At 51.6% G+C, this 19,836-nt stretch overlaps 1 protein-coding gene across 6 annotated transcripts in view; it reads right to left on the reverse strand.

Moving 5' to 3' along the window:
• Positions 1–619: 619 nt before the first annotated feature.
• The window catches only part of EPS15L1 (epidermal growth factor receptor pathway substrate 15 like 1), a 117,018-nt gene continuing 97,801 nt past the window's right edge, over positions 620–19,836 (reverse strand). For 2 of the 6 annotated variants that reach the window (XM_009252924.4, XM_009252925.4), the window contains one exon: positions 620–1,223. In XM_009252924.4, the coding sequence (XP_009251199.2) occupies positions 1,077–1,223 (147 nt within the window). In that variant the 3' untranslated portion in view covers positions 620–1,076. Of the gene's footprint in view, positions 1,224–6,946; positions 7,368–19,313; positions 19,362–19,836 lie in introns of those variants that run through there. The other 4 variants (XM_054539870.2, XM_063719340.1, XM_063719339.1 and 1 more) reach the window with 3 other exon arrangements.

Below are 19,836 nucleotides of genomic sequence, written 5' to 3' on the forward strand. Positions count from 1 at the left end.
ATGTGTAATGTAAGATGTTAAAAATAAGGTAAACTCTGTAAGGGGCTTATGGGAACCCTTCGTATTTTCTTTGCGATCTTTCTGCAAATTTAAAACTGGCCAGGCACAGTGGCACACATCTGTAATCCCAGCCCTTTGGGAAGCTGAGGTTGGGAGGATCACTTGAGCCCGGGGGAGTGGAGGTTGCAGTGAGCTGAGATCACACCACTGCACTCCACCCTGGGTGACAGAGCTCAGACCCTGTTTCAAAAAAAAATTTTTTTTAAGGATAAATTGTCTAAGGGGCTTTTGGGAACTCTTTGTATCTTTGTGATTTTTCTGCAGGTTTAAAACTGTCCTAAAAAATAAAGTTGGTTAAAACATAACAATGGGCAGGGCTTAGTGGCTCATGCCTGTAATCCCAGCACTTTGGGATGCTGAGACAGGAGAATTGTTTGAGTCAAGGAGTTTGAGACCAGCCTGGGCAACATGGCAAGATCTCATCTCTTAAAAAAAAAAAAATTACAAAAAAAAAAGTAAAAACTTAAGATTTAAAGAGCAATGTTCCACCTGGTTGATCTGCTTCCTGATACCCATGCAGGGAAAACAATGTTTACAGAGATTAAAGAAGCTTCTCTTGTTTTGTATTAAAATATTTTATATTAATCATTCAAACTTCATTTTATACAATGAGTGCATACACCACTGGGGGAGTGTCTGACTGATGCGTGGAAGGGCGGGCGGGGATGTCTGCAGCTATGAGTAGGGAGGAGGCGGGGAAGCCCTGGGTGCTTCCTCTCCTCGACTGACCGCTGTGTGTTCCTTCCCAGAGGAACAGCGGGAGGCAGTTAGCCCCGGGGGGGATGGCACAGTGCAGAGACGGACCTGCAGAAGTGGTGGCCAAGGCCTCTGTAAGGGCTTCCCCAGGAGATGACCTTTCCAGGTCTTGCAGCTGAGTCTGCTCACCCTGAACGAGCCCCCAAGTCCCGGTCCTCGGAGTACGGTGGCGACGGCGTGTGTGTGTATATATAGACATCTGCACTGTCCCCCTCTCTGGAACCCGCCCGTGCCCTGTCCCGCCTACACACGGCCCTCGCCTAGGCGGCAGGCATGTCAGCCTTGCTGAGCGCGATGGCCAGTTCCAGGTCCTCCTGCTCCTGCCGCCGCAGCCGCGCCAGCCTCTCCTGTTCCGCCTTCTCGCTCTCCCGCTTGGCCCACGCCAGCTGCTGCTCCTCATTGCCAAACTGCAAAGGAAAAACGGAGAGTGGGTGATGTGGCCCTGGGGCTGGGACCTGCAAGCTGGAGGGAGGTAGGGAATGAGTGGGAGGGGGCAGGGTCCTGCCCACCGCCCAGCGGAGGGTCCGATGTACAGGAGATAAGTGTGTCTTGGCTGGGCCCAGTGGGCGTGCGATCCTGTCTCAGGCCCATCTGGAAAGCAGAGCGGACGGGATGCATGTGATTCAGTGTGACCTTAACCGTGACCTCTGGGCCTCAAAAAAAACAGCCACCCTGCCCCACGCAGAGAAGTGAGGATGGGCCCTTGATGCTGGTGGCCAAGAGGTGCAAAGATGGAGAAGTTCGAGCGTGCATGGCTCTAAAGCCCCACGGTGCAGTCAATTCTGCACTCTGGGAATGCGGTATTTCTACCTTTGGCCATGCTCCAGAGAGCGCTGAGACCCTCTGAGGGTCATTTTCTTTTTCTTTTTCTTTTTTTTTTTTTTTTTTTGAGTCTCGCTCTGTCGCCAGGCTGGAGTGCAGTGGCACGATTTCATCTCACTGCAACCTCCGCCTCCCGGGTTCAAGGGATTCTCTTGCCTCAGCCTCCTGAGTAGCTGGGATTACAGGCATGCGCTACCATGCCCGGCTAATTTTTGTATGTTTAGTAGAGACAGGGTTTCACCATGTTGGTTAGGCTGGTCTTGAACTCCTGACCTTGTGATCCACCTGCCTCAGCCTCCCAAAGTGCTGGGATTACAGGCGTGAGCCACCGCACCCGGGTCTGAGGGTCAATTTCTCCCAGAACACTGACAAAAGTTGTGGCATTTACACTGCCATTTAGTCAAGTTTTTATCCTTGGGGGGTTTTTCTAAAATGTTCAGTTAAAATAAAAACTTAAAAAAGGGAGAAAACCATCTTGATGCTGAGATAGGTGATTTCAAACAACTTAAAGTACTTTAGGCATGAAAAGAAAAGCCACATCCCACAAGCTCCTCCCCCAGGGTGGGTCCCCATGTCCCAGACTTCCCTGAGAGGTCACTGGCATCATCGGCCCCCTCAGGAAAGCGGCTGCCGCTTAGGGATTCAAAAGATTCCCTTATTAACATCTCTCTGCGATGCACTGCCTCTGACCAGCTCTCTGCTCAACACTGGAGTAACACCAAAGATAACATGCGCAGTGGCTCTTCCCCAGGCACCCTTGGAAACAGAAATATACAAACAATCCTAGAACGATCCAGGACCCAAGGACCTAGGCTCTCAAGGAGGGCCCTGCAGACTCCCCCAGGAAGGTGGGAGAAGGAAGCACACAGGAACACTCACGGCCTCTCCACCACACGCAGCACTAGGTCTGCGTGACAACCTGGGGGTGGGCCCACTGTCATCTCGTCCCTCTGACAGCTGGGGACACTGAGGCCAGGGAAGGGGTGGCTCACACTCTAGACTTTTTCCCCCCCAGGCCTGTGGGGAGCGGGATACCGGCTGAAACTGACAGGGAGGATGCGTCCCTGCGAGGTTCTGGGTGTGAGGCTCAGTGCCCGACCTTGGGGTTGCCAGGATGAAGCATGGAGTGGGATAAGCCAGACTGAGGAGGGGCTCGTGGGCCCCAGGAAGGAGCTGGGATTTCCCCATGGAGGCTCCGTGGGCGAGCGAGTTGGGTGATCAGATTGGCAGCGTCTGGATATTTCACGGCTTGATGGTGGCATGAGCGGGAAGCAGGAGAGATGAGGGCCAGATGGCAGGGCTGGGGGGACTGGGTCAGGTGCAGGAGCGGGTAAATGCAAGAAACCTGGTTGGGAGGCAGATGTGGCAGTGAGGGGGATGCGGAGCCCTGGAGGCCTCCCTCTAGCTGGCCTCAGGACCCAGATGGGGGACAGGCGGAGTGTCAGTATCAAGAAAAGATGTCTCTGGGAGGAAGGGCTAAGTCTTGACTTCTTAAAGAGGCACTGCCCAGCTAAACACTTGGGGGTCTGATGAGTCTCCAGGTCAGACTCCCTCCCCACCATTGTGTCACTGCCATGGGCACAGATAAGCGTCCCCCCCACCCCAGTTTGAGGAATTTTCCAACACCTCATGGGGAGAAAAATAAGGAAAAACCAACAAGTGCAGGTGGAAATTATTCCATGGTGCTGCTGACAACAGTGGGAGGGAGACAGCGCGGCTGACGGGGATCTCACCCTCCACCAGCCTTGAGGACAGGGTGGGTGGGAGCTGACGGCAATGTTCGCCCGGATCCAAATCAAAGCCTGGAACGGCCAAGTAACCGGCCTGCTGGGTCTGAACCACAGCCCCCTGGCCGCCTTTGGCCCCGCTGAGCCCCCGTGTCACAGAGTGTCACTGAAGCACCTTCCCTTGAGGGGTCTGTGTTTCCAAATGAAAGGTGTCAGTAGGAAAGTTCCCGGTGCCTTCAGAGTCGACTGGTTCAAGGCCAGCTCACGAATCCACTGTGGAGACTTGCATTGGTGAGGTCTGTATGCACTTAGGAGGCACGCTGGGCTGTGAGGCCTGGGAGAGCTCTCCTGAAAGGGGACTCCGCAGCTCCCTCTGTGTCTGCTGTCTCAGCCCTGGATGGGGCCACCTTCTAGTTCTTGTATCTGGGTGGGTCACACGGGCCAGAATCTGGATGTCTGTGGGTGTGGCCGATGCAAAACCAACAGCGGCTGGGAAACACACTGGCTCTGATTTCTGCTTCCCTCTGGCATTACCATGGAACCGAGACACCGTAGGGGCATGACACCACCCTCGCCGACACCTGCCCACTCAGGATGCAGTTCATTTTCAGAAGCAAATAAGTGGTTCATTTCAGCAGCCTCTTGGAAATCCGCAGTTCAGACAGCTCGGCACGCTGGGTGATGGGATGGCCCCGGGAGGCACCCGGCACCTGTCCTCACTGGCGCTCCAAGGTGTCTGATGGCACGTCCACCCCACCATGTGCAGGACACGCCTAGCCACTTCCCATTCATTCACTTACTCTGACATTGAAATTGCATCCAACTCCTTCAATAATTCAAAGCACGGCCTAGCTGATCTGGTATTTACACTACTCTTAATGCGAACTTCCAAAAGAACCGTTCTGCTAACCTAGAAATGCCACTTCCTAATACACACATTTACCTGAGACAGAAAGGCCTGCTTTTAAAGAAATACCAGAGAGGGAAGAGGTTTCCCGGGAACAGCCACACACGCAAATAACCCATTGATGGAAATTTGGGGCTTGTAAATTAGAGGGTTCTGGAGAGGCACCGCTAGGGCACCACCTTCACAAGTGAGGTGCGGGTGACCTGGGCCCCCCTGACTGCCAACATGGACTGGGCTGCTCCTGCACGGTAAAAACGTGCCCTGAACAGCAGTCTCAGAACGTCCACGCTGAAAGAGTCACGCTGCCAATCTGCCGGGCAGTCAGACAGCCCTCTTGGCATTTGCTCAGGGAAGTGGAATCATTCAAACCAGAGGAAGCAGCTGTGCCCTCTTCTAAGTTAGCACAAATAGTCAAGATCCAGTGAACCCAGAAACCACCGGCTGATCCGCTGAGCCCCCGAATGCCGTGAACATGGAGAGACGTCATCTTGAGTCCCCAGAGGAGAGCTGGTTATGGATGATTTTAGACAATGATACAACCCAAGGGGACAAACAAAAACAATTAAGGGTCCTGTCTTCACTCACCCCATCCCTTCAGAGTGGCTGAAGTACACTATCTGATAATTTCCTCTGGAAAAAACTGGGGTATTTGCAGTGGGAAAAGTGATTTTAAACAGAAAACAGGCCGGGCACAGGGGCTCATGGCTGTAATCCCAACACTTTGGGAGCCCGAGGCAGGAGGATCATTTGAGCCCAGAGTTCAAAGACCAGACTGGGTAGTAAAGTGAGACCTTGTCTCTATCAGAACATTTTAAAATTAGCCAGATGTGGTGGTGCGCGCCTGAGGTCCCAGCTACATGGGAGGCTGAGGCGGGATGATTGCTTGAGCCCAGGAGGTCAAGGCTGCAGTGAAGCTGTGACTGCACCACTGCACTCCAGCCTGGGCAACAGACCAAGACTCATCTCTGAAAATGTAAAAACTAAAAAATTAGGAAAAAAAAATAAAACAGAAAACAGCAGGGCTGCACCCAGGCCTGGGTGGAATTTGCTCTCCCACCAGGAGATGAGGGTGATAAAACGGCTGGCGCTATTTTAAAACTGAAGTTAACAATTGCTCTGGAACTACCAGAAATGCTAAGCCAAATGACACCTTGAAACCTTTGGGTTTTTTTTTTTTTTTTATGCTTTTCGAAAAAACGAGACCTTTGGGGGTTGGGGTCACAGGAAATAGAACTATGAATTTCAGAAAGAGAACAGTCATTTCTTCAAGCTGCCGTTCACCCCACTTACCTAACTCTTCCCTACCCAAGACAGAGTACGAGTACCTGAGTCATGTGTGAAGAGCTCTGTTTTTTTTAAATCAGCATTTAATATTTTTCCACCAGAAAATAAATGAAGGGCTATTCAAGAAACTCTAGATAAAGCAGGTTTTGTTTCTGGCTTTTATTAACAATGTCACCATTTTGTATAGACCCCCAGTGCACATCTAGGGTCAACAAAATCAAACTCACTGCAGTTGTAAAATATTTATAGGTCACCAAGAGCCAGAAACAGGTCAGGGTCTTGGGCGATTTAAATAAGTCACACGGGCCAGTCACGTGTAACCCCAGTACTTCAAGGTGGGAGGATCGCTTGAGGCCAGGAGTTCCAGACCAGCCCAGGCAACACAGCAAGACCCTATCTCTACAAAAAAAAAATTAAAAATTAGCCTTGCGTGGTGTTGCACACCTGTCGTCCCAGCTACTCAGGAGGCCAAGACAGGAGGATCGCTTGAGCCCAGGAATTCGAGGTTACAAGTGAGCTCTGATCATGCCAATGCAGACCAGCCTGGGCAACACAGCAAGCCCCTGTCACCAAAATAAATAAATTGATAAATAAGCCATAGGATAGCTGTGTATGGTAGACATCATCAAGATGGCTCAGAAACAAATCGGGTGCTTTCTGTGCATTGACATGGCAGGGCTTGTGTTCAAAGAGCCATCCCAGGAGTCGAAGCATCTCTAAATAACACGTCTCACACCTAATGATGAAGGAACTAACAAGCCCAAAGGAAGAAAGCGAGTGCATCACACACAGTGAAACCAATTCTGGGAAGACAACACCTGAAGCTTTCAGAGAACAAGATTTTCATGTATCAAGGAAGCTACTAAAAACTCCTTGAAGCGACGGCATGTTACAATCTGGAATATTTTTTCACACAGAGAAAAACAAAGCCAGGCTTTCAAAATCCCGGGATTTGCTTCCGAAAAGGCACTTAACTTTGCTCAACAGCTTTTTTGAGCTCTTTTTGTTTTGGCTTTCAGAGTGGCTGTTCTAGACTGGATTTCTTTTTTTCATTGGAGCTGGTAACTGAAATTTAAAAGCTTTAAAAAAAACAACAACTTCAAATTGCTCTTCCCTGGTGCGATCTGCCTGAAGTGCTTCAATTTGTACTTGTGGCACAAAATGCATGGGGCGGGACTGTGAGAACTTGTGCACAAAGGGCTTTTTGGGGACAGCAGAACCCTAATGTAACTTTTGCAATCTTCTTTTCATACTTCAGAAGTGTTTGACATCTTGGCTTCCAAAAACCAGTGAACACAACAGCCTCGGTGCGACAGAAATAATACAAAGAATCTACCGTGAAGGACAGATAGGTCCCGCCTCCCTGCTGGAAGAAAACGTGCCCTTATGATAGAGCATCCAAACCGCGGCTCTTTTGTTTTTTATTGAGAAACTGTTTTTCTTACAGAAGTGGCAGTGTAGAATAAATAACGCGAGGGACAGAGAGTGTGAGGTACCAAGAGGCTAAAGAAGCTGGGAGGTTTGCCTTTAAAAGGAGACAAAAATCCCAGGGAAGCTGCAAGTGGAAGGGAGGGGGGTGGCCCGGAGGCGGAGGACTCAACTTACAGAGGTGAAGTCTGCAAAGCCCGAGGCAGAGGCCTTAGAAGGTTTAGCTGCAGAGGAGGGGACAAATGGGTCTTTTCCACTAAACGGGTCCCCAAACCCCTTTTTACTTTGGAACGGGTCGCCGCTGTCAGCCCCGAGTGGCTGGAATGGATCGGGGGCCTCGGGAAAGTCTGCGGAACCAAGCTGGCTTACAGGTGTACTTTTACCTGGAAAGTTTAGGAGAAAAAAAAAAAGGAGAAAGAAAGAAATATGAGTTACTCACCCGGACAGAGCGAATGCTGGTGGGCACAAGCCCGGGGCGCTTCTCTGGGAAGAGCTTGGAACTGGGCTAACAGGCTGGACAGGGGTACCCTGGGGAATCCCAGTTTTAATCAGCTTTATCCCAGGGGCTTAACGGGTTGTGAACAACACAGGAAAAACACTTCAGATGACTCCCATACACAACGCACACAGAGCAGCTAAAACTTGAGTTGTCCTAGAATAGTTTGCATGCAGGTACGTTTCAAACAGATTCATTTTAGCACGCCAAGACATTTATTAACATACTAATTTAAAAAATCATGGCTGAGCAGAAAAATACACTGCAAGCTTCTAACAGTAAAAAAAAAAAAAAAAAGGGCGGGGGAAGAGTTACTTGCAAATGAAAAGGAGGGATTAGTTTCACAACGTGGTATGGTTATTAGGCGTGTTAGTTATAAGGGTCTGCAGACACAGCTCTGCCATGCTGAGGTTTAAGTTCTTTTTTTTTTTTTTTGGAGACAGTCTCTCGCTCTGTTACCTGGGCTAAAATGCAGTGGTGCAATCATGGCTCATTGTGGCCTTGGCCTCCAGGGCCCAAGCGATCCTCCCACCTCAGCCTCCTACAGGCATGAGCCACCATGCGTGGCTAATTTTTGTATTTTTAGCAGAGATGGGATTTTGCCATGTTGCCCAGGCTAGCCTCGAACTCCTAGCCTCAAGTCATCTGCCCGCCTCAGCCTCCCAAAGTGCTGGGATTACAGGCATGAGCCACTGCACCTGGCCTTAAGTTCTTTTTTAGCCCCCACTTCTGTCCCTCTGGTGTTGGTGACTCCAAGGGGCAGGGTTTATCTCGGCCTTTCTGGGCTTCTGCCAAGCGGGGAACTCCAGGATGCCTGGTCCCAGCAAGGTATATCTTGGCAGGGAGGTGGGAGAGAAGTGTTCAGAAGTGGAGGAAAATGAGACTGTGTGGGGGACATGGCCTGAGGACAGGTAGCTTTTCCCAATGCGTCCTGCCAATGTACCAGAACATTCCACCAAGAAGCAGAGGCCTGTTAAGATCTGCCTGGTGACGGGAGGTCCCACCTGACAGGCCTTCCAGTATCTGCAGTTTGCAGGCCAGCTGGGCTGACTCCATGCTCCTGACACCCCTCTATCTGCCCAATGGAGTCCCTGGGCATTCAATGTGGTCCATGCAGCACCCCAGACTGGAAGCTCAATAATATGCAACAGGATTCCAGTGTGTTAACTCTGGAAGTTTCGAAGCTAATGTTTAGAAGAAACCAGGAACTGCCTGTCCCTCCAGGGTTGACCTGGGATCTCTGGCTGCACCTCCAGCCACACCTGCCCCGTCCACCTCCTGAGCCTGGGACACCTGCCTTCGTCATCCGGTAGAACGAGCCCGCACAGGCCAGCCTCGGTCCCTCTCCATGCCCAGATCTAAAGCTGCTCCCTCTGTTCCCCCAGCAGATCAGCCATCCCAGTCCTCATTTTTGAGGCCCCAGGTGTCCTTGTGGGCTCCGAGGCTACAGCCCCCATCTGCCGCCTTTAGCTCTGGGCCTCGGCAAGGGAAAGTGCCTCCTCCCAGCTGGCCTCGGTTTCCTTATCTGTGAAGTGGAAATGAGAAGGAGGGCACCAAACAAGGTGACATTCCTGGGGTCCCAGGAGTCTGCTCCCACTCAGTGTCCTGCACCACTGTGCCCAGCATGGGCCAGTGAGAACCTGGCCTATAGCCCCACCTTGCCTGTAGCCCTACTTCTGGAAACGGAAATTCACTTTTCTCTCAACCGGCAGTTCTGGGCCAGCATAAGGACTGCTGCTTTCTTTTTGCATATTCAAGGAAAAACAGTCTTCCTTCCCACGGTTTGCACAGAAGGACTCGGAGACAAACTCCCCGGCAGCCCACCCTTGCGACCTGCCTGTCTGCCTCCGCCTGTCCCACAGGGTTCCACCAGGGTCGCCGTCGCATCCTTAGCTGACCTCTGGCCACCAGCTGCGGGAGATCCTTCCAGACTCCTTGTCTGTGTGAGTCCATCTAAGAGGTTCCTCCTCAGGGTTGGAGGGCGAGCTGTCCTGGGCTCTATTAGGACTCACATGGATGAGAAGGAGGGGAGGTCGAGGCCTGGTATCAGTCTCCTCCTGTGGCCTCAAATCCATTCACTGTCAGCCCCAAGGCCCAGTTAGCAAAGGGGGCCCTGGGATCTGGAAGGGGCCTATCTTTGCCAAAACTTGTGGGCAAGCCATGCTGGAGCCCCTTCCCTAGAGGAGCAGTGCCCAGCCCACGCGGGCAGGACAGGAATGTGGCCCCTCCCCTTCCAACAGCGCCTGCTGCTCAGGGCAGTCCCCACACCGGAGCTTTCTAGGTGTCTCCCTTTCTCTATCCCCAGATGCCCCTCCCACCTTCAGCTCTACTGCAGCCTCCTCCTACCCCCGACCTCCCCGGGGCTGCAGAGAGCAGGGTGATCTGGCCCAGCCCGCAGCCCCCGGGCTGGTTCTGCTGGCCTTGAGGAACTGCCTCACACCCGCACCTCGAGACTGCCTCCCATGCAGGGCCACTCCTGGTCCCAGGCATGAGCCAATGGTAAGCCAAGGCCTCGCTGCCGGGTCTCCTGGAGTTGCCCCGTTCCCTCTCCTAAGGGACAGGCAGGCAGCTCTGGCGGGAGGGGGTCAAGTGAGGCCTGCTCAGCTTCCTGTGAGCCCCAGGCTGTCCACTGGAGCAGAGGGGGCTCCCTAGGGCTCCTGAGCAGGATGGAGGGTGGGCGAGGGCCCCTCACCTCCACCCTCCTGTCCCTAGAAGCCTCGTCTCCCTATTGGCTGCCCACCAGCTCGGCTCCCTTCCCTGTGAGCCAAACCCACCCAGCAAAGTGGCCTCTTAACACAGGTGGGTCCCAGCACCCTGCCCAGACTGCTTGAGGGCTTCTCCCGCTTGGGGATGACACCCCAGTCTTGTCCAGGTGGCACCTCCTTCCCCAGGAACCCCCAAACCCAGGGCTTCTTTCCTGGCTATGCCTTGTCCCTCTGCCTGGAAGGCACTCCCAACTGGAATGCCATCACAGGCGGTGGCCTTCTCAGGGAAGAAATGGCAGCCCCTTCCCCATCATGCCTGTGTTCAGCTCTGCAGCCAAGCCCTGGGGCTGGGAGTGGCCCTGGAAGATGGTGTGGGGCATGGTGGCCACCCCCCTCAGCCTGTTTCTTAATCCAAACAAATTGCTGTGTCCCCCCAACAATTGTTCATATGTTCAAGTCCTAACCCCTGTGCCTTAGAATATGACCATACTTGAAGATAGCATATTTAAAGGGGTAACTGAGTTAAAATGAAGTCAAAGGATCAATGACTGTCTTCACTGAAAGAGCTTAGGACACAGATCTACACACAGAACACCCATATGAAGATGCGCCAGGCCAAGGAGAGGCCTCAGAAGAAACCAACCCCACTGGCACCTTGAACTTGGCCTTTGAGCCTCTAGAACTGTGGGACAATCCATGTCTGCTGCTTAGGCTGAGATAGAGCAAGTGTGAGCAGGGAGCCACCAAAGCCACCGGCAGGGGCACCCTGGGGGACAGTGTGACAGTGTCCTGCACCCCAGCCTGTGGGTTTGCAGGGGATAGGGACAGTGACCTCAGCCAGTCCCTCGAGCCCCTGCCTGCTTCTGCCCAGCCTCTCCTTCCACGGGAAAGCCCCCCCTCTTCCAGGGTCCCTCACCACTCTGCTTCCCGTGGCACTGGCCTCTGGCACAGCCGAGGGTCAGCTCTGTGAAAAGCGGGCCCAGCATACCACAAATGCCAGCCAATACCGCCCCATGTCCCTGGTGCCCTCCAGCCCAGGGCTCGGCACACAGTGGGCTTCAGGAGGTCCTGGTGAACCAGGTGCCACCTGTTACAGATTCCACGGCTCTCCAGGGACCTGGGGCCCTTTGGAGCAACACCCTGGGGAGCGAGAAGGGAATAAAGGCATCTGCCCTTCCTGGTTTGCAGGAAACAGCAATGTTACTGTGCATGCTGGGGTATTTGATTTTTCCTCGAATACCTATGTGATATGGATCAAATAGCAAGATTCTAGCAGAGGAAACAGTAAGTGTTTCCGGGGGAGAAGCTCAAAGTCCCAGGACACGGTGTAGCTCCCTGGGACGGGCAGCAAGTCCAGGGTGGACACTGCTTGATTTCTCAAAGCCGTTCCTGCAGGGAATGATCACCCGAGGCAGATCTGCAAGTATGTGGAGGGCGGTGTAAACGGAGGACGCCCCAGCCAGGCCCCCAAGAGCGACCGCCACGGTACAGAAGGTTCAAATAAATCAGTCATTTTTGAGCTGCTTTCCTTCTTCTTTTCAATGAAGATCTTCCTCCCTTGGTTTGGGGGGTTTAAAAAAAAGAAATTGGTTTTTGGGAGGAGTGGTTAAGAATTCTGCCTGCTACCATTTCAAGCTGAGGTTTCTGATGCGCAAAGAGATGTTCGGAAAGATGAAAAGCTTCGTTCACACCAAGAACTGCCTGTGCCTGGTTTTGCTCTGTTGCCGAAACCGTTGTTATTTAGAAATCATGACTATGGTAATATGAAACCAGGGCACATCAACTGCTGGCCTCTCGTTTTCAGAAGGAAAATCAACAACAACAACAACGGTTTTTTTCTCAGTTGTTAGTGTTTGTGCTTTGGCAAGAGAGGTGATTTTGGACCTGACACGTGCGAGGTCAGCCGAGCGCCCAGTCCAGCTCTCGACCTTGCTGATGACTGGAGGCTTTGAGCAAAGAAACCCCCCGGCATCACTGCAGGGCCACGGCCCTCGGCCCAAACTTCCCACTTTTGCTCAGCGATTTATTTTTAGCGGCTGTATTTTTCAAACCTTCTAGGTCTAGTTCCTGCTTTTATGTAACCACTTCTGCTAACTCCTTAATCGTTTTTTCCGATTTTGTGAGGTATAGCTTATCTCAAACGTGACAAAGTAACTTTAATCTGCCTCCAGGCCCTGAAGCAAAAGCTGCCACGCGCACCCACGCCAGGGTTTTATACTTTTTCTGGGCTCCAGAAAACATGAGCAAGGAGAGAGCTTTCCTGATGCGCATTTCAGAAAAGGGGATGGAAATCATGAAAACAAAACCCTAAAAAGTTGGTATAGAAACATTTGGGAATGATGGCATCAAACCAGGTGCCAGGCATCATCCTGGCACCTGGTTTGATGCCATCAATCCTAGATATTTGCAGCGGGAACTACCGGGGACCACAGCAGATGGCAGTGAATAAAGACAAATGAAATTAAAGACCCTCTTGGGTGTGCTGACTGCCTACCGCAGGGAGACTTCATTAACAGGGGGCAAGGGATACAAGACTGAAGAAAAGGCAAAATAGAACTTATTTTCAAACCACAGCAGTTTCAACAGTTACCCAAGCGGTGTACCGAAACCACACACAGGACTGACTTTAGCAAAAACAATATGAACCAAATGGTTTACCACAGTGTGTGCTGTTAAAAAAAAAAAAAAAAAAAAAAACTTGGTGGCCGGCTCCACCCTGATAGAAATTTCTTTAATTCTCCTATTTCTCAAGCTTCTTCTCGAGGCTGCGCACACCCCTAGCACCCGGGATCGGGGCTGTGATGGGGCTGGCTCTGCTGCACTAGCGTTCTTGGTCAGCAAAGTTTTTCAAGGTTCTGACTTTTCTAGCTTGCTTTGCAGGAAGCCCTCCGCTTAAAAGCATCCTCAAGAGCTGGGTGCAAAAAAAAAAAAAAAAAACAAAAAAAAACCCAAAACAAAAAACAAACAAACAAACAAAAAATTGAATAGAAATATACAATTGCAAACCATAAAAACGGTGAATGCTATAAAAACCTTGGAAAGGAAACTCTCTTGGTTTAAATTTTTTGCTTAGGAGGAGCATAAAAGGTTCAGGTGAGGTAGGGTCTCAATCAATCTGATTAATAAAAATATTAGTAATAAACATGAGAGTGAGAGAGAGAGAGTGTGTGTGTGTGTGTTTGATCCTGGCTAGGTTCTATTTATACGGTTTGACACTGGCTAGGTTCTATTTATACAGTTCAGTTCAGTGCTGTACTTGGAAAATGCAGTTCTGCAGATGAGAGATAAATACAAAAACAAAAAGAAAACAAAAAAATACAAAACAAGGGTTTGTGGTCAGGGAAGCTGCCCACCTTCGCTATTATCCTATACAACACAGAACGATCACACAACTGTCACTCATCCTACACGACAGTGGACACACACACACAACCATCATTGATCCTACACAATGGGACACACACACACAAGCATCACTGATCCTACACAACAGTGGACACACACACACACAACCATCATTGATCCTACACAACAGGGGACACACACACACAAGCATCATTGATCCTACACAACAGGGGACACACATGCACAAGCATCATTGATCTTACACAACAGGAGATGGCCACACAACTGTCATTCATCCTGCACAATATGGACACTCACACAACTCCCATTCATCCTACACAACAGAGGATGCCCACACAATTGTCATTCATCCTACAGAACACAGAGACCCACACAATTGTCATTCGCCCTACACAACAGGTGATCCCACACATCTCTCGTTCATCCTGCACAACATGCACACCCACACAACTGTTATTCATTCCACACAACAGGCGATCCCACAAAACCATCATTCACCCTACACAACACAGACACCCACCTAACTGTCATTCACCCTACACAACAGGTGATCCCACAAAACCATCACTCACCCTACACAACACAGACACCTATGCAACTGTCACTCACCCTACACAACAGGTGATCCCACACAACCACAACTGTCATTCATCCTACACAACACAGATGCCCATACAACTGCCAGGTTTCTGAGAGTCACACTGCCTAGGAGAGCAGTGGCCCGGGCGGGGCACCACTCCAGCAGAGCTCATCCAAGGCCACTGACATGTCTTATTCCTCCCTCCCCATCCTGCCAGAAAAAAAGCTTAGCTGCGGGCAATGGGGAGAAAGAAAACAGTATAGGTTCTAAAATTCATCACTGCTCGGGGACTTGTCTTGAAAGAGTGCTTTTCCCCAACACACGTCAATGTCTTCCTCTGGCTCCCATCTAAGACACATGAGGGGAGTTCGTTTTTTTACAATGTGACACATGGGACCACGTAAGGGACCTGCAGGCTGGGAGTCCTGCAGGCACCAGCCCCGCGCACGCTCTGCCTTAGATCAAAGCTGTGTCAAGCAGCACAGCCCTGGGAGATAAGAATCTGAGGTCCCTGCGATCGCAGCGTTGAGATTTTCCACTAAAAATATTTACCGAATTTTGAGAAAATCTGCTTCATGCATTGAAGGGAACAGGATGAGGTTTGGTTCTGAACTGTTGAGAAAAGCTGAACAAATATTTACTACGAGCCACTGCTGGCCACTGTGTTTTCCTGCCCTGTGAGGTGTGTGAGGTGGGCAGGGGGCTGTTGAACCCGATGGCTATGGCCTCATCTTGCCATTAAAAGAAGAAGAAAGGGGGGAAAAGGTGCTGTGCTTTGGGGTCCTCAAAAGGCTAATATAATTTGAAGTGAGAAATAACAATTTTCTAGAGGTTACCACAAAAGGCTCCCATGACATTTACATAAAACCTGCCAGGCAAGGGCTGCACCAGCCCTGGAATAAAAAAGTGTGTGTGTGTGTGTGTGTGTGTGTGTGTGTGTGTGTGTGTGTAGGGTGGGGTATGTGATTTGGAAATGAATTTACAAATCACAAGCCAGTCTTCATGACAAAAATAATGCAGACTGGCAGGTGTCACAATTCTGGCTTCTTTGAAAATTCGCATTTGTTCTCTGGCAGGCACCTTTGACATACCCTGCGTGAACACCCCTGGGTGTCAGCCCCATCCTCTGGGGGGATTTCCAGGGAGAGATGCTATCTATGCATGAGCCAGGCACGGGGAGCCCTGACAGGGCAAGGGGGCCCAGCTTTGTTCCTCCCTACGGAGAGTGCCAATGTCGCAGACGCCACCTCTGCAAAGGGTAGGAAGGCGCCTTGCCCACATGTAACAAGATCCCTGAGAACGCCATGCAGCGAGTCTGAGAGCTGGTTAGGGTTCATGCATGAAAGGACCCAAAGAGCCCCTGGGAGGGGAGGAAGTGAGGCGCAGAGCCCACCAGGAGCTCCCATGGTGGGAGACACTTTTGCTCTCTTTATGGCCAGATTCCCTGTTGCCCGAGTGCATGTGATATTTTGCAGTTAGCAGTGGCAGGCGAGGGGCATTGACTCAGGGCTTTGAATAGGAGAGACGAAAGATGAGGGGCCATATTCACCCCGCCAGAAAAGCAGGGAGGCGGTGCCCAGAGCTGCAGCCAGAGCCCCCTTCTGAGGCATCTGCCCTGGCCCTCACCTCCCTCAGGTGGAGCCTCTGCCAAGCAAGGGGTTGAGGTGTCCTGGAGGCAGGTACACCCGATGTCCCCAGGGCGATGGCTCCCGTCTGTTCACACCTATACTCAGATGCTGGGGTGGGAGCCCAGCCACTCTGGGCCTGCACCCCACCCTGCAGCCCCCCAGGCCCCAGCATTTGCACCCACTGAACGCCAGATGATAACCGAGTCACACGACACTCCCTGGATCCGCCTCTGGGTACAGTGTGCCCAGGAAGGCAAATGCTTCTATTTTCAAACGCAGTGGTCTTTACAGAACAGAAAGTGCTCCAAACGGCAATCTGCCTGCAGTCAGTTTAAACATACAAGGCTGACATTCCTCCCTCTCAGAGTGGGGCCGTTCCTTGGCACCGTCAGCGGGTCCCACCCAGCCCTAAGACAGACCTTCCAGAGGGCTCAGACGGAAGCTCTGAAGCTTCCTTGAACACAGCAGTGCTGGGGGATGGGGGCGTGGGCAGGAAAGAGGGACTCCACCTGGTTGGCCGTTTTAGGCTCCTTGGGACACCCTCCCCATCCTGGCTGGCAGGCAAGTGCCAGAATTTTCCAGGCCCCTCGAGATGGTGGAACCACTTGTCCCATTGTAGAATTTCACATGTACCCACCGGATTATCTCTCTGAGATCATCGTGGGAACGAAATTGAAGTAGTTAAGTTCAAGGCTGAGGTGCTAACCGCAGGGTTCAAATGGAGATGCCATTTTTAAAGTGGATCTTGTGCAATCAACAAAAGGTTTTGGGACCCACATGGGCACATGATGGGTAGAGGTCACTGAGCCCTAGTTTCGATATTGGCCTGGCATTTCAGAGAAGTGAGAGAGGTGGCAGCACTTAGGACCTCACGGCTTCCTCGGTGGCTGCATCCTGTGTGGCACCCCCGGCAGGGAGGTCAAGAACCCACGGCCACCCTGGGTAGATGCCACACACAGGTACGGGAGGGGTTTGTTTGCAAGGGGAAGAATGACTTTTGTCTTCTTCTTTTGTTGGGAGAGCTGCTCAAATCAAACAGGACAGCCGCTGGTTAAACTGGATCTCATGTCACTTAGGTAAAAGCTGTTCGTTAGTGCAACTGTGGGGAGGGGGCGAAAAGACATGCTCATCACCATCACCTATGCAGCTTTGTTTAGGAGGTGAAAAGGTCATTAATAGTAATAAAATAATCATTAAACTGGGGAGAGGTTAAAGGTGACTGGCTGGTTAGCGGTAGAAGTGCGCTGGCTGGTGTCACCGGGCGCTGCAGGCAGGAACCGCAACGCAGGGCCGCGCTGGCAGGAAGTGGCAAGGGTGGGGCTGGTCGCAGGATCCCACTATCGCAGCAGGGCTGAGGCCCAATCACTGACACCCACACAGCCGTTTCCTGCACTTAAAAAAAAAAAAATCTGTTTCTCTCTTTGCAAATCAACAACTTTTACCTAGAAACTCTTCAGCGGTGAGCTCTGACTGATCTTGATCTCCGGTCCGTTGCAGAAAATATACCATTGTTTACCTGGGGGAGGTGTGTGCCACGGCTAACTTTAACCTAACTCTAACTGACAGGTTTCGGCGGCCTGCCGGGTCTGTACTGCATCTGCCTGAAAGAAACCAGTTTCTTCTGCCCAAAACAGACACCTGCTGGTTATTTAATACCTTGATACACCTTTCTAGAAAAGACCTCCAGGCAAGAACTTAGTGCCCACACCAAAGCTCCATGCATGCCCCAGGGGATGGCCCTTGGTGGTCCCCAGAGTGCACTTTCTGGCTTAGATCTAGACAGAACTGAGTATGTGGCCTTGAGGGCAGATGGCCAACTGTGGGCTACTCAGGTGTACGCTGTGACCGGAACTCTCCCTCGAGGAACCTCTGCAGGTTCCCAGGTGGAGGGGTCCACCTGTGACTGTCCGGGTCAACACCTGTCTGCCTGTGCACCCGCATTGCATGCCGGCCACACCAAATGTCAATTTCACCTCAATTGAGCTTTAAACAAAATAAAACAAGCAGCTCCCACGGAATTTGAAAACTGCAGCCTCTAGAACACAAGAGACAGCACCAAAGCCACATGTGACTCAGACCCAAACTCACATTTGGTCCTGTATGAGCGATGACCCACAGAAGACGCTGGAGCCCTCTTTGAAGTTCAACTCCCTGCATGCTGACTTTTTTTAACGGAAAAGATTTCCACTAAACTGTGACCCCACAGGGAGAAAAGGGCCCAATTAATGACTCCCAGAATGTGTGCAGCCACCTCAGCTGCCCAGCCTGTCTTTCCTGGAAAAGGTGCCCATATTGCAGAAGCCTGCATCCCGGTCCCTGTGCCGCAGGGTGGGGATGGGGGCTACAGACCACATACAGCATGTCACCGTGCAAGGCGCTTCACCCACACGCCCACCTGCTAGGCCTGAGTGGGTCCCATGGTCAGGCAGGAAAACTGAGGCTCAGGGAGGTTAAGTGACCCACCCGGGGCCTCCCTTTCCTCCAATGTCCAGAAACCAGCCTGATCAAGCAGTCCCCTGGATTCTAGCAGGATTGGCTGCCCAGAGGACAGAAGGAAGCGGCCTCAGTTCTCCTGTCCTGGCCTCACACATCAGCCATTTCCTGGCACAGAGGCCTAGCAGGGTTCTAGAAACCTCTGGGTGCCCTGGGATGGACAAACTCTGGATGGGAGCATGGGACATCAGACATGTTCCACGTGCCAGGCGGAGAGATGACAGAAAAGCTTGTTCCTTCATTGTGATTTCCATGAGTGCAGGTGTCACGCTGTGTGCATAATGTTTAAGACTGTTCACTGGACAGCCTATGAGTCCTTCAGTCTTTCTGTCAGTCTGTCTATCTCCACCAGCTCACAGCTCGACCGCCAGGCTCACAGGGGCTCCCATTTCACCTTCCTCCTCACTCAGCCATGCTGGGACCCACGCATCTCGCGCAAAGCCCATGCATCTGGGAAGCCCTGGGGTGGCCAGGGGAAGGCAGCCATCACTGTGTGCTGGCCATGTGGTCTCCCTGAGCGGAAAAAGGCTGGGGTAGCAAGAAAGGCAGAAAGGCTTTTTTTGGTTTGTTTGTTTAAGAAAACATAAAGCCCAGCAGTTTGAAAATGCTGGACTTTATGCTTTCCCTTAAAAAAAAAAAAAAATTCACAGATTAGCTTCACTATCTCCTGTCTTAAAGAAGCCAAGAAAACAAGAGATCTGCCTTGTGTCTTCCTGGCGAACTTTCTGAGCACGACTTCACCCGACACTCATCTGCTGACCGCTCTTGCCCATAACCAGAGGCCTCCTGGGCTGCACGTGGGTCTGTGCCGTGTGGCCAGGAACCGGGAAGGGAATTGTGCAGAGCCCAGCTCCGATTCCCTTGACCAGAGAGCCAGGGTAGGGCAAGCATCTTCCTTTGCAATCCCCCAAAGAGCCAAACACTTCTCCCCAACATGTGACTCATCAAAAGGTCAACCACTGGGTAAACTGCAGTGTTTGGATTGTTAGAGGTTAGTATGGAATCACAGCACAAATAATGCTGCAAGCTCAAACGGCAACCACCACACGGTCTGTACCTACCACCCAGCAGCGTGTACAATGCAGAATTTTTCTGTTCAGCCATTGCTTCTGGGTAAAAGAATCAAATGAGAAATATTTAGGCCTCCACATAGATCTGCAGTTGCTCCGGACTTAAAATGCTGCGCATGCATTGACTGTTTTACAGAATGTTCTGAAGCTCATGGCTTGGTTCTCGTTACTCCTGTCTTGGGGCAGGAGGCAGGTCACTGGGTGTAGACCTGGCCCTGCTGCCACCTTGCTGTGTGACCTTGGGGAGCCCCCATGACCTCCCCCTCGCTTTCCTCTTCCAGGAAATGGGCATGGCCTGGCCTGTCTCTCTCACGGGTCTTGCTGGGACCTAGTGAGATAAGAACTGTTCAAGCACTTCCTAAGGGCTCATCAATGTTGATATATTTCTGTAGAGCACCGAGGGGCACAGCAACCATCAACCACAGCAGAACAAAGATGCAGTGGCCTGTGCCACGAATAAAGGATCCCAGGACCCCCTGGGTCTCAAATTGTGCAACAGCTCCCTAAAAAGCCT

Source organism: Pongo abelii, chromosome 20 (assembly GCF_028885655.2).
Source record: "Pongo abelii isolate AG06213 chromosome 20, NHGRI_mPonAbe1-v2.0_pri, whole genome shotgun sequence".
Taxonomy (NCBI): Eukaryota; Metazoa; Chordata; class Mammalia; order Primates; family Hominidae; genus Pongo; species Pongo abelii.